The sequence below is a fragment of the Populus trichocarpa genome, chromosome 1 (assembly GCF_000002775.5).
Source record: "Populus trichocarpa isolate Nisqually-1 chromosome 1, P.trichocarpa_v4.1, whole genome shotgun sequence".
In the NCBI taxonomy this organism is placed as follows: domain Eukaryota; kingdom Viridiplantae; phylum Streptophyta; class Magnoliopsida; order Malpighiales; family Salicaceae; genus Populus; species Populus trichocarpa.
In genome coordinates this window covers 14,652,712-14,666,864 of record NC_037285.2, presented here as the reverse complement: position 1 = coordinate 14,666,864, position 14,153 = coordinate 14,652,712, and the positions used below count along the sequence as shown (strand labels likewise).

The following is a 14,153-nucleotide window of genomic DNA, read 5'->3' as shown; positions in this document are numbered from 1 at the left end:
ATTTTGTCAAAATAGGAAACAATACGTGAGCTTGAAGATTGAGTTTTTTTTTTATCAAATATATATGCTTTTTCCCTTTTTTTGTTCAATCCATTTTAGTTTTTTTTAAAATATTTTTTCTTATTGCTTTTGCTTTTTATTCAATGAACTTTGTTAGTAATAAAAGAGATTATTTTTTTTGTGAATCATTTTTACAGGAATTAGAAAAAAAATTATGAAAAAAAATACTTTTCTCCTCCATAATTTTATTTGTTGTCTTTCTAGTGAATATTTATTTTTATTAATATAAAATTAAATAAAAAATAAATTTCATAAAATAAATTTATTAAATTTGATAAAGTTCATGAGATCATAAATTAAACGAGTTGACCTTTGTCAAATTAAAAAGTTCTCGTTTTAATATTTCTGTATAAGAAAAAAAATGTTAAAAAGATGAGTATTTGGATTTCTTTTGAAAAAGAGTCAAATTAAGTCCTAATGGTTTGACTAAGTTGCGATTCGCCTACTAGATTAATTGAGTCACAAATTGACCCTCGCCCAATTTAATTCAAGCACAACATAGGTTGAAAGCCAAGTTGATTGCTACATCTCTCTTTCATGATGGAATGAAAATATTATTCATAGTTGGAATTTTGCATTTAAAATGACGATTCTATGATGCGTCAATATAGTAAATTTTGTTTGAGATTTACTATGGTAGTGTTTAGTATGCTATATAATAATGGACTAGATAATATAATTTTTTTTGTGAAGTTGTTTGGTGTATTTTTTAACAGCACAAAAATTATTTTTTATCTCATTAAAAAAGATAGGACAAGTTTGTCCAATTCTTTGCACAAAGATTAAACTAGTTGATTCGGGTCAACGTATAAATAAAAATGGTTGTTATTATAGTTTTAAAACTCAATTAGGAGTTGACCAGAGTCACCGGTCGAGTTGACCATTGACCGATTCAATGTAAGGATAAAAAAATTATTATCATAGTTTTAAAACTTGACTCAAGGGTTGAACTAGGGTCAGACCCGGGTCATGGGTCGAGTTGACCATTGACCTGAGTCAAACATAAAAATGATTGTTATTACAGTTTTAAAACTCGATTCGGGACTTGACCCGAGGTCAGGCCTGAGTCGCGGGTTAGGACCATTAACACAAGTTAACATAAGGATAAAAATAGTTATTATCATAGTTTTAAAAACCTAACTTGGAGGGTCGACTCTAGGCCAGGCCTGAGTCACAGTCCGGGTTGATCATTGATTCAGACAATGTAAGGATAAAAATGATTATTATCATAATTTTAAAACCCGACTTGGGGGTCGACCCGGGTTAGGATTGAGTTACAGGTCGGGTTGACCATTGACTTAGGTCAATATAAGGTTAAAAGTGGTTATTATCATAGTTTTAAAACTCGACTTGGGGTCGATCTAGGGTAAGGTTCGAGTCACGACTTGAAAGGATCAACCTGAGTTGACCCAAATAAAAAAATAATAATCAAAGCAACATTGTTTTGACAAAAAAAAAGTCAATAAATTTTTTACTTGTGTTTTATCTCAGGTTGACCGGGTTGTAGGTTGACCTAAGTTTTTGACCGAGTCAGATCAGATCAATCCTTCCTCTATTTTTATTAAACTCAAAATATTTTAGACCTTGAGTTGACCGACCCTGATGTTTAGCAAACACAAAATAAAATTGTCCAATTCAATCCAAAGCGCACAAAATAGAGGACAAGACAATTATTTGTCCAGTCCAGTCCAGTTCGGTCAATATTATCTAGCATACAAAACATTATCTAAATATAAGAAATTTTTCATTTATTATCAACAGATTTTAACTCACCAATGAATAAATTCTTGATTTCATATTAAGATGGACTACTATGTAAAATACTTTTTGATGAACATGAAAATATTTACACCAAATTGTTAAATTTTAAATAATTAGGAAATAAGGTCAAGAAAAATGATGTACTAGGTTGTGGGAATCAACAAAGTATAGAAATCACTAGATTATTTGCTAGTGTTGAGTTGCGGAATGGTTTGATTTTGTTTTTAATATAATAAAATATCCACACATTACTAATATGTCTTATAATAAAAAAAACTAATAATAAACTTAAAATATGATGCATGTTATATGATATTTTTGTTTAATTATTGATATGGTGACATATTAAATAATATTTATTTTTAAATTTTGAGACAATAATATATTGAATTAATCCTAGTTAACTTTTCAAATTTTTAACTCCAATTTTAAGACCGTCAGAAACCTATAGTTAGAAAATCAAAATAAATTATGAAAATTAATTTCTAATCAATTTAATATTGAATGATAACATTAGAAAAACTAAATAAATAAAAGAAGATTGAGTTGTTAGAGAATGAAATTAAAAAAAAATTAATTAAAAAAATGAACCGAGTCAATCCAGGTTAACTTGCCAAACCCATAACTCGAGTCATGAGATCAGGGTAACCTCATAGAAAGCAAATAAAGAAAAAATATAAAGCCCAATTAAAAAAGGAGTAAAAAAAATAAACAGAGTCAACTTGAGTTAACCAATTAAACTTGTAACTCAAATTATGAAATCGACATAATTCTATTAAAAAAAAATAAAATAAAATCACAAAACTTAATTTTCAACTAACCTAATATTAAATGATGAATTAATTTTTTTTTTAAAAATAGCTAAAAAGGACCTGAATCAATCCAGATTAATTTGTTAAACCAATAATTTAGATCATCAAATTGAAATAAACTCATAGAAAGTACCTACTTAAAAAATTTAATATTAAAAATTGAAATAAAAAAATAAAAAGTTAAATACATAAAACCAACATATAATTGTTAAAGTGGATGTTTTTTTTTCATAAAAAAGAAAAAGCAATAACATAAATTTCGAAAAAGAAAAGAGTAAACAGGGAATAAAAGAAAAAAAAAGGAAGGGCAAATCCGGATTGAAAAAAAGGCATTAAAAGAGAGCTAAAAAAGATTTTCAAAAACCCTCTTCCAAACAAACACGTAACATAACCCCCTCCCCTCTACCCTTTTCTTCATCTAAAGCCGTCTTCTTTTCCACCTTTCCCTTCCCTTCAATAATTAAAAACATAAAACCCTAATCCCAAACCTAACCCTAATCTCTCTCTTTTATTATTATTAAACCCAGCAATTCTGATTACTATCTAATATTTTCGATTTTGATATTTGATTATTGAGAGTGTGTGAGAGAGATGGTTACCACAACTGCTGCTGCTGCTGCTGGTGGTGGTGGTGCTAGTACTAGTAGTGGACAGCAGCAGACGCATACACTGTCAGCGAAAGTGAGGAAAACTATACAATCGATCAAAGAAATTGTGGGTAATTTCTCCGATGCTGATATTTACATGGTCCTTAAAGAGACCAACATGGATCCTAATGAGACCGCTCAAAAACTGCTCAATCAAGGTTTATGCCTTTTCTTTTTCGCTCTTTTTTTTGTGAAAAACATTTTGACTTTGCAAGGTGGAGAATAATGCTAGAGGATATGGTTTTGTTTTTAAATTCTCGCTAGCAAGTTATTTTTTTTTGCCTTGGTTTTGGTGTTTTTGGCATGTTTTGAGTAATCGATGTTTATTTCCTTTTGTTGTTTTTCAGCTTGGTTGTTGAAAATTATGGTTTCTGTTGGGTTTTTCAAAATCACATTATGTTTAGTTTTGCTGCCATTCTCTATGTTTTTGGTGTTCATAATGTGTTCTGAGTAATGGGTATTAGGTGCTTTGTGCTGATATTTTAGTATTGAAGTAAGAAGTTTAATAGTAGTGCATAGTTTTCAATATGCTAAGAGTTGAAAGAAAAATTGTTTATGATATTTTTATTCCCTTGGAAGCAGTTTGTAGTTGTTGGTATGTAATTTGAAAGTAGATTGCTGTAGGGTTCATTCCTAATTTTTTAATTTGCATTTGGGATTTTAGAGTGGATGGGGAAGGGAGGGGAACTATAGAAGGGGGAAAATACCCTCCCATTATTTGGGTTTAGATGTAGTGGAATGAAAGGTTAATATTTTTCCTTTGTTTGGTTAGAGGATGAAAGGGTGAGGCAAAAATAATCTGATTACATAAATGCTATTAAAATAGATGTTTTTTTTCTTACATAAGGTCCTTGATAATTGTAAATATAGCATAAGCCTTCAGCACATCGTTATATAATGTGAGAATACTGAACTATTGTTCTGATGTGCAATTTCTAGAACATGATATTAATGTGTTTGGCATGTTATGTTCATTCTGGTACTTGAGTCACTGCAGTGGTCAAGAACGAGATTCGTCTATTGATTATCATTGCTCTATGATCATCTATTATCCATGCTCTGAGCTGCTTTAATGTGAGACTGCACAACTAGGTGCATTATAGTTCTCTGTTCTTAGTCCATGGTGCATGATCACCGAGCCATGGACATTGGCTTATGGTACCTGTTGTGGAAGTTGGATAAGTAGGTTGGTTGTTGAGCTTCAATTCTTCAACGTTGTGTGTGGTTATCACTTGAGTTGTAGGAAGGTTCGGAAGAATGCTGCAGCTATCCATGATTTCTTTTTGGAAAATCTCTTAGTTTGTTACAAATAAAAATATGGGTTTCTTGAGCCTTTTGATTGGTCCTCTAAGATGGTGTCTTCATGTGCTGTGATTTTTCCCTCTTTGACTTGTGCTGGCTACTTTGTTGGTATGGTCATAATTTAAAGTTTTCTTGTTTTGCGTGTTAGTGGTGTAACTCTCTTATTCAGGTGAATTTTTATTTGGTTTTCTTACCAGATCCGTTTCATGAGGTAAAGAGAAAAAGAGAAAAGAAGAAAGAGGTATGAAATTGTGAACATCTTTCCAAATTGCCTCGTTGAATGCTGTCCTGTTGTTTTGGTCATCTTTTTTCCCTAATTGATAATTTTGCTATTGTTATCGTGATCTTATAAGTGAATTATTACTTATTGTGGTGGAGGGACAATATGCTTTATGCTTGGCATCTGGAAAGTGCTGACCTGCTAAATTCTTGTTAAACATGATTGCCATGATCACTTGACTTTTGATTCTATAAATTCATTAAAGTTGTGGAGCTAACATCTTCCATTACATTATTTTCTGTTTTTTCAGATTGAATTTTGCACCATATAGTTATGGCCAATAAGTCCAATATGTATTTATTGTTTACACATAATTAAGAATTTGCAACTGGTCAAATTTAAGGAATATATCTCTGCTACCTGTAAAATCGATTATGCATGCGAGATTCAAGGAAAATTTGCCTCAATTTAATTTGGAATTTCAAAAATTCAGAGGGTGTTGAAGGCTCTTTTGTTTTGATATGTCATTGTTGTATTCTGCTTGTGGTGAGTTTGTTGTTTGGAGATTGTGTTCTCATCTTTCTCATATTTATGCTCTCTTACATCTCCATTAGTTATTTTTTTTTCTGTCAAAAAGTTTTTAAATACACTAGAGAGAAAAGCTACTAAAACTGAACATAATTTACGGTTTTAGGTCTTTTTTTAAAAGGTACACAGTCCTGTTTCCAGTTGAAGTTCAAGAGTTTTATATTAGAGCTACTGTGTTTATTTCCCTGGCAGTGCTTGTGCTGATCTAACATTTTACTCACGAGTATATATGCTTATGGCTTCAGAATACGAGTTACAGAGGCTCTGTTGATTCAAGAAAACATTCTGAGAATTTTGGTCAAGGGATGAGACCTCATACATTTTCAGATCGTAATGCTCAACGAGGAGGCTATACTCGAACTGCTTCACCTGGTAATAGAGGAATCAACAGAGAATTCCGTGTTGTGAGAGACAACAGAGTTAACCAAAATACAAGTAGAGAACCAAAGCCTGCTTTGCTGCACGGTTCAACATCAGCAAAGGAGCAAGGCAGTGGAGTTGTTACCGAAAAAGGGTATGCCTTTTCAGGTTCTTTCACAAATTTTTAATGCCACCCCTTATCTGTTTGTTTTCACCCTCTTACCCCTATTATCAGCATGGCTGACGCAAAAATGTTTTGTTCTTGTTTGTCAGAGACTGATAAACAATCAAGATTCTTTACTTAGGCAGATCTGATCTGATCATGACCTATTAATAAATCATAATCCTCAGTTTGAGAGGTTCCGTGCTACAAGCAATGGTCATGAAGTCACTGTTAATTAGTTATAAGCATTCTGATGCAGGCCAGCTTAGGGGGGCTGTTCTGGTTCTGACTTTAGGGGCTGTTTAGGGCTGTTTCAGTCTGTATTGATGTGGTTTTGTGCTAGAGTCACACTAATAGGGTTTCTAGGAATCACACTTAGAGGATAGAAAAACCTAAGCTTCACTTCATACCTATTTATAGAGTGCTAATAGTCCAAATCCAATAAGGACTTAGATTCCTAAATAAGAAAATACTAACTCTATGTAGAATAGGGAAAACCTAATAAACTAATTACTTCTTAGGACTAATAAAGTACTAAATAGAAAATAAAACCCAGGCTTGGACAAATTTCCAGATTTTCCAGAAATCAAAGAAATATCCTTGTCTACAAGAAGACACAAGTTTTTCTTCTTTTGCTGTCCACATCACATTTGCTTTTATGCTTACATGCTAGGATAAATTTTAAATTCTACTTTTACTTTTTTGAAAAAGAAAGGTAACAAGCTCCGAAAGCATTTGCTGTCATCCTAGTGTGAAGAAGGGTTCAGTCAATGCAGTTAGTGTTACTGTTATATCATGTGTGTTTTCATCAATTTGAAAGTATCTGCAATCAAGCCAAATTACTAGCTTTCCGAACCTTCAACCTTAGGTTATTAGGAATCGTGTTAAAAAGCCCTCAGAGCCAATTCATTTCTAAGCTCCTAGGCTAGGCACTCTTACCTAGGCTCACCTGAGGTGACCAATGAGCATCTAGGGTGCGAAGCTCTTTAGTTAAATAGGTGGAAAAATGATCAATTCTCTCTCTTTCTCTCTTGTTTCTTTAGGCAAATATTCTCTCTCTATTTTGTTCAGTTCCTGTATCCTCTCTCCCCGCTCTCTTTCTCTCCCTCATGTCCATTTTTTTTTCCTAGGCATAGTTGTGTGTTTTTTTAGCCATTTAGCCTTTTTCTAACATTTGAGCTAATTGGCTATTTTTTTTTTGAAGTAAAGTGTACACCTGTTCTTGTTGCCTAGGTTCTAAGAGCTTCTTGGTGCTTTAGCACACCTGGTTTCTTGTAACAAAACTTAGCTGGTGAAGGGAGGCCAAGCTTTTGCAGTTTCTGGTTTTTAATTGATAATTATTCTGGTTTTCAATGTTCTAAATGATGAATTGTAGATAATGAAGAAACCTTTAATTTCCACATGGGATGTTCTTATGCAAACTTAAGGAAGCTTGGGTAAATAGGACTTTGAATTAGGTATTGTGGAAAGGAATAAAGAAACTGAGGGAGCAGAGGATTTTGGGTATTCTTTCTAATTTTATAAAGGTCATTCTTTCTCCATTTACACTCCACCTAGAAAGTTCTTACGATTTTGAGGAAATCTTTGGTTATTCGGGTTTCTACTTGGAATGTACAGAAGAAAAAAAGAAATCTAGTTTATATTATTAAAGAATTGAATATCATCTTTACTGAAAAAGAAGTGACAAGGGAACTCCACTTTGTGGTTTTGCTTTGCATCATACTAATGATGGATCCTGTGTTTTATGTTGTATCATTATATTTTCAGTTGAAAACCCATCTTACTATTTTTGAGGCATTGAACATGATCCTTATTTTTCTTTTAGCAGTTCAACAGGAATTTCAAGCAACTTAAAGCCTTCCGATGCACGGAGTTCACACCAAGCTTCTAATGGACCTATTGATTCAGAACCTAGACACAACAGAGATGCTAATTCAAGTGTTGGTGATAGGAAAGTGGTATCAGAGGAAAAGCGGTCTGTAGCTTCTAATGCTACTACTTCAAGGGTACAAGTGGCGAAATCCAATAATTCTCAACAACACAATGCATTGCAAGCTTCAAGCAATCCTGTTGTTGGGGTGTACTCCTCCTCGACAGATCCTGTGCACGTGCCATCTCCTGATTCCAGGTCATCCGGTGTTGTTGGGGCGATTAAGCGTGAGGTTGGGGTGGTGGGTGGTCGCCGCCAGTCCTTTGAAAATGCAGTCAAAGATTTGTCATCAAGTAATTCATTTTCAGAATCATTTCGTCCTTTCACTGCAATATCTAAGACTGATCAAGTCAGCCAAACTGCTGCAATTGAACCAATGCCCAGCGTCCCTGTTAACAGATCATTCTTAAACAATCAGTATAACAACAGGCCACATCAACAAGCCGTGGGTCATCCTAAAGGTTTTACTTCTTCCTTAAGTTTTTTTTTGTTAGTTAATTGTCTTTTAAATTGTTCTTGGTGCTCTTTTGATAACAACAGTATGTGATGTCCTTTTCTGGTATGAACAATCCATTTCTGGTTCATTTATTTGACATCTCAAAGGAACTCCTTATTGGCATTTCTCTGTCCACTCATGGTTGTTATGGAGTGATATTTCTCTATCCACAATATTATTATTATTATTATTATTATTATGGCACGTGTTGCATCATTAGGAAGTAGTTATGTCTTGGTAGAAATCCAAAAAATTACACCAGGGCTTTATTGATGCCATTTCTGCGAGGGCTTAATTTATCAAGCATTTAATGTTGTCCAGACTCCAGAGTGTTTTAGTGAGACTCCTTTGCTTTTGACTTGAAAACTGATAGAAATGACCTAATGGATTTCAATATTAACCACTATTTCTCCTGTGCTTAATGTCATTCTATCATATTTAATAATTAATTTTAGTTTATGAAAATTGTTCACCTCTTGTATTTTAGTTGTGCTATTAGCTTCTTTCTATAGTTTGTACACCTACAAGTATGGGGGACATTAATGAGTAAATTGAAATGACTGGCCTGTTCTGCATTTTTTTTTCTAAAATTTCTGGGACATGATTGACCGAAAAGGTTTTTTGCAGCTTCACAACATAACAAAGAGTGGAAACCAAAGTCGAGTCAGAAATCAAGTGTTACTAGCCCTGGAGTGATTGGAACACCTACAAAATCCAGTTCGCCTCCGACAGATAATTCAAAGAACATGGAATTGGATGCAGCTAATTTGCAGGACAAGTTTTCACGAATAAACATCCATGAAAACCAGAATGTAATCATAGCACAACATATTCGAGTCCCTGAGACTGATAGGTGCAAGCTGACCTTTGGGAGTTTTGGAGTGGGATTTGATGCTCCCAGGACACCTGGATTTCAAGCAGTTGGGATTTCAGAAGAATCAAATGGGGAATCTGCCATCAGGTCTGTGTTATATTTTGCATAATTTTATACATAGGTTTTACAAATTCAGATACTAGAATTGGGAAAGCTTTGGAATTTTTTCTCCATATAATTGTCTCAAGATGACCCATGCTGTTTTCCAATGTGAATGGTGGTAAGGTTGTCATTTGCTCTGAACAAATATAGGTAATAAATAGTAATGGTTAGAGTAAGTCTAGTAATGTAATAACATCAGTACTAAGTATAGATATCACCTGAAGAGTAAGGATAGGAGTTTTAAAGTAGAGTGAAAGTACAAGAAAAGTTGAGGAGAATTATGATTAAAGGACAAGAAAAAAAAGTACGATTAAAAAGTTGAAGAAAATTTCATATTAAAAACAGTTGATCAAACATTGTTAACTGAAAATTCCAATGCTAAGTTCAGTGTTCTAATCTGAGCTAAATATTTAATAATACTGGTGATGACAGTTTACCAGCATCTGCTCCGGATTCTTCCAGTGATGATGCTTCTGGTGGAAAGCAGATTGAGTTGCTAGATGATCAAGCAAGAAATTATGGATCTGATTCACCTGCAGCCAGTTTAGAATCAGAACATCCATTGCCTGTGAACTCATCAAGTCCTCCAAACTTGGATAATTATGCTGATATTGGTTTGGTTCGAAACAGCAGTCCATCCTATGCTCCTTCAGAGTCACAGCAGCAGCAAGATCATCCTGAGTTACCAAGCTTTTCGGTGAGTTCACTTGGATTAATGAAATGTTTTATGCCAACTTAAAATGAATGCTTACCAAGTTGCTTGAGTGGTGACAAAGCTTTCATTTCATTTCAAATAAAAAAATAAAATAAAGTCTCATTACATGGGTCTTTTGCACATTTTTGTTTGAAATTCTGATGTGATTGTGTGCAAGCAGGCATATGATCCCCAGACTGGTTATGATATATCATACTTCCGTCCCCAAATTGACGAGACAGTACGAGGTCAGGGTCTACCATCTCCACAAGAGGTAAATTTACCTGCTATAATGTTTTTTAGATGTGCAAAGTAGCATGCCTATATCCCTCCCACATGTTAACATGCATGCTTGCAAAAGTGCACACAACCAGTTTTTTATATATTGATGTGAATGGGTTAGGAGCAGTTGTCGAATTGGTTCTGCAAAAGTACATAGTGTACGTGCTGGTTGAAATTGTCCTTGCAAACTGTGTTATTTGGGAAAACAATTGCCGCGGTGTTTGTATTTTACTTGTTCTCCTCCTTGTGGTGTTTTGAAGAACACTTCCCTTTTTTGGCACTTAGCTTTTTAAAAGTTGGTAAGTGATGTGCGTAAAAGAACACTTCTTTAGGCATTATATTATATTGCATTATGGCTTCAATTAATATTTGTTACCTTTTATGACTTCAGGCCTTAACCACTCATACAGCCAACGTTCCTGCATCAACAATGTCCACGGTGCAACAGCAGCCTCCAATGGCTCAAATGTACCCACAAGTTCATGTCTCACAATTCACAAATCTTGTGCCATATCGTCAGTTCATCTCTCCGGTTTATGTTCCACCAATGCCCATGCCTGGCTACTCCAGCAGCCCCGCATATCCACATCCTTCAAATGGCAATAGTTACTTGCTGATGCCCGGAGGTGGCTCCCATCTCAATGCCAATGGCCTCAAGTATGGAATCCAGCATTATAAACCAGTTCCTGGCAACAATCCTGCTGGTTTTGGAAATTTTGTGAGTCCAAGTGGGTATGCTATTAATGCTCCTGGTGTGGTTGGAAGTGCAACAGGCCTCGAAGACTCATCTCGGATGAAGTACAAAGATGGAAACCTTTATGTTCCTAATCCACAGGTAAACATTATTGATAATAACTATCTAACGTATAGTTCTAATGAGTACACAAGGAGCAATTAGGGACACATCTTGTCTTCTTAAATGTCACTGGTTTGGATCATTGAGTTTGAATATATTGTTGTAACTAAGCAACTTCGCTGAAATTGTTGTGCTCTTTTCCATTTGATGATGTGTGCAACATATTTTCCTGCCATTTGTTTGGCTTGGATGGTCTATCACATGGTATATGACATGCATATCCTTGTACATTACTGGCTAACTATGCAATTATGAATTCATGGCATGCCTATGCATATTGAGGGTGTTCTTGTGGTTTGAATGCCGCTTCATTTATCCAAATAATAAAAGAAGCAGCCCGATGTCATTCTATTCTTTAATTGATTTTCTGGATTTATGTTAACTGCTCAAAGATATGAATTGGTCCATGTTCATTACCTTTGTTGGTTGCGTTATAGTACCCGGAAGATTAATTTGACCTTCAAATTTGCTGTTGCAGGCTGAGGCATCTGAAATTTGGATTCAGAACCCAAGGGAGATCCCGGGCATGCAATCTGCTCCATACTATAACATGCCTGGGCAAACACATACTGCTTATTTGCCATCCCACACTGGTCACGCCTCCTTCAATGCAGCTGCAGCACAATCTTCTCACATGCAATTCCCAGGCTTGTATCCTCCTACTCCACAGCCAACTGCAATGCCAAGTCCACACCATTTGGGTCCCGTTATGGGTGGTAATGTTGGAGTTGGTGTTGCCCCATCTGCTCCTGGGGCACAAGTGGGTGCCTACCAGCAACCTCAATTAGGCCATCTCAACTGGACAACAAACTTCTGAAAGTAGATGTCAAATCTAATCCCGTGCTTCTAAGGGATTCAAGTGGTTATAGAAATTTAGATTTCTTTGTGAAATGTATTACCTTTTTATCTTCTTTTCTTTAATGCAATCAAAGTAAAATTTTAGGCATTCTATTTTGGTCCGAATTAGGCTGCCTTCTGCTTACCACATCGTCGAAACTCAATCCATGCACACCGATAGATATATAGGGAAACAAGGAAAAGAAAGTGTTCCATAAATTTTACACAGGTGGATTATGGCTTTTCTATGGGTGGCTTCTACGCTGACTTATCAAACCCCACTCTGTTCTTGCAAGTCAGCACGATTGGTTTGTTCTGCGTAAATGAAGTCCCTAATAAGTTAAAATTTAGTGCATTAAGTTAAAAGTTTTGGTTGAGTACTATTGAAAAAAATTTAGCAAGGTGAAATAATATATTTTTATCTTGTTATTTTTAAATGCAATAATTATCTTGTTATGATATATAATAGTTATATTTAAACATGTGTGTGTTTTTGAAGTGTTATAACTTAACATGTAGTTTTATTTTCAATTTTCTGGCTTAATTATTCGTCCGGTTGATTTAGTTGTATGAACTAGTCGACTGTTTTATATAAAAACTATAATTTTATGATTTTTTCTAATATATTTTATGAATCGAAATATATATCTTTTCTAATTTGTAGACTAAAAAAAGACTATTTAAAATATAAAAAAGTTATTGTTTTTAATTTTTCAATGTTAATGATGTAGTCGGGCTTATAATGAGTGATTCTGAGTAGTCAGGTGTGAGTTTACCACAACTAGATGAGTGCATGCTCTAAACAGTTTATATGGATGACTTAGTAGGTTCATTTATAAACTAGTAAGACATGTCTAGCTTTAAGAAAAAGTCTGGTCACGCCAGACTAGAATGATGATTAAAAAAAGCTATAACTTTTAATCTGATTGTTTGATTATGTTCAAATCTTTGTAGGAATTTACGGAGGTTGTTTTTCTTAGAATAACTATGGAATTACTGTTTTAGATTTTAAAAATCTTACACTAGTTTCATGTTTTTGATAATTTTTTGATTTTTTTAATGAACTGGTTTATCAATTAATTTTGAATTTAATTGATGTAGAAGTTTAAAATCACAGCATCCAAAAATATGTTATTTCGCCTGGATATTTTGCTACTTTGTTAATTCCATACTTTTTTAAATTCTGAATGATAATTGCCCAATTTATACTAAACTGCTCGAGTATATCAGTGTAACCTTGTTTGTTACCAATGCCTTTGTTTTGCTTTTGATCATTGTTACATAAAGAGTAGACGTGTGCAGTTGCTTACTGTCGTTGTAGTAACGCGGGTGTGGAAGAGAAACATAGGGAATAGGATATAGTTTTGTTCCTCTGGAGAGAAAAAGGGAAGGGAAGGAGGCATTTTTGTACTGTCGTGTCTTTGATTGTCTTCTTTTTAGAGTGAGATCTACTTGCTTTTGTTTCTCGGGATCGCCAATAAATTCCTTTACGTGTTCCATGCTTCTCCACGAGCACAACTCACTGGGCTCATCCCCACTCCCTACTTTAGCCAAAAGCACTCACGCAGAGGAGGACCTTCCTTTATTTGTCTCTCGTATTTTGCATCTTAAGGACATGATAACCTCAATCTGAAATCAAATTCCAACTCATTGGAATGCTACTTTACAAGTTATCTTAAGTACCCTTTGAACCTTTACACCAATATGACACGGACAGCAACTATATATCATGTCAAGAAGAAAGAAATGTAGATCGATATTCGTATCATTATTGATCCAGGTAGTCAAGAATCTGGAATTTTGAGAAAACATCTTAGTTCGAGAAGTACTGCAAGTTGTTAATTTTTGCACGAGGTGTGTTTATAGATCTTCATTTATTAATTAGACGTGCCATTGAGAACTTGTTGAAGAACTTAATGTCCTTGAAGGGTACTTCTTCATTCCAATTGTTGAAATATAAGACTTGTAGTTTACAGGTCTCAGGAATTAGCTGGTTGTGCTGTTACGTAAGTAGTTTACTGCTAATCATAAGGGCCCCAAGATTTTCCTTTATAAAATGGGAAAAAGAAAAAAGAACTGCAGTTGGTGTGCAATCTGGCTGATTTCGAGACAATCACGAGCTACTGCTAGTGGGTTTCCAAGCAATCAAGCTTTGCTTTCTAATGGGAA

At 34.4% G+C, this 14,153-nt stretch overlaps 1 protein-coding gene across 2 annotated transcripts; it reads left to right on the top strand.

Moving 5' to 3' along the window:
* The first annotated feature begins 2,999 nt into the window (after nucleotides 1-2,999).
* On the top strand, nucleotides 3,000-12,093 carry LOC7490952 (uncharacterized). Of its 2 annotated transcripts, none has more exons than XM_002299561.4 (9): nucleotides 3,000-3,438; nucleotides 4,780-4,823; nucleotides 5,636-5,904; nucleotides 7,742-8,304; nucleotides 8,967-9,300; nucleotides 9,748-10,012; nucleotides 10,191-10,283; nucleotides 10,683-11,126; nucleotides 11,626-12,093. In XM_002299561.4, exons 1-9 carry the CDS (start codon nucleotides 3,225-3,227, stop codon nucleotides 11,962-11,964), a joined length of 2,565 nt encoding a protein of 854 aa, XP_002299597.2. In that variant the 5' UTR covers nucleotides 3,000-3,224; the 3' UTR covers nucleotides 11,965-12,093. The 2 variants fall into 2 exon arrangements, with proteins under 2 accessions (XP_002299597.2, XP_024441707.1); XM_024585939.2 differs by having other exon boundaries at nucleotides 7,739-8,304.
* The last annotated feature ends 2,060 nt before the right edge of the window (nucleotides 12,094-14,153 follow it).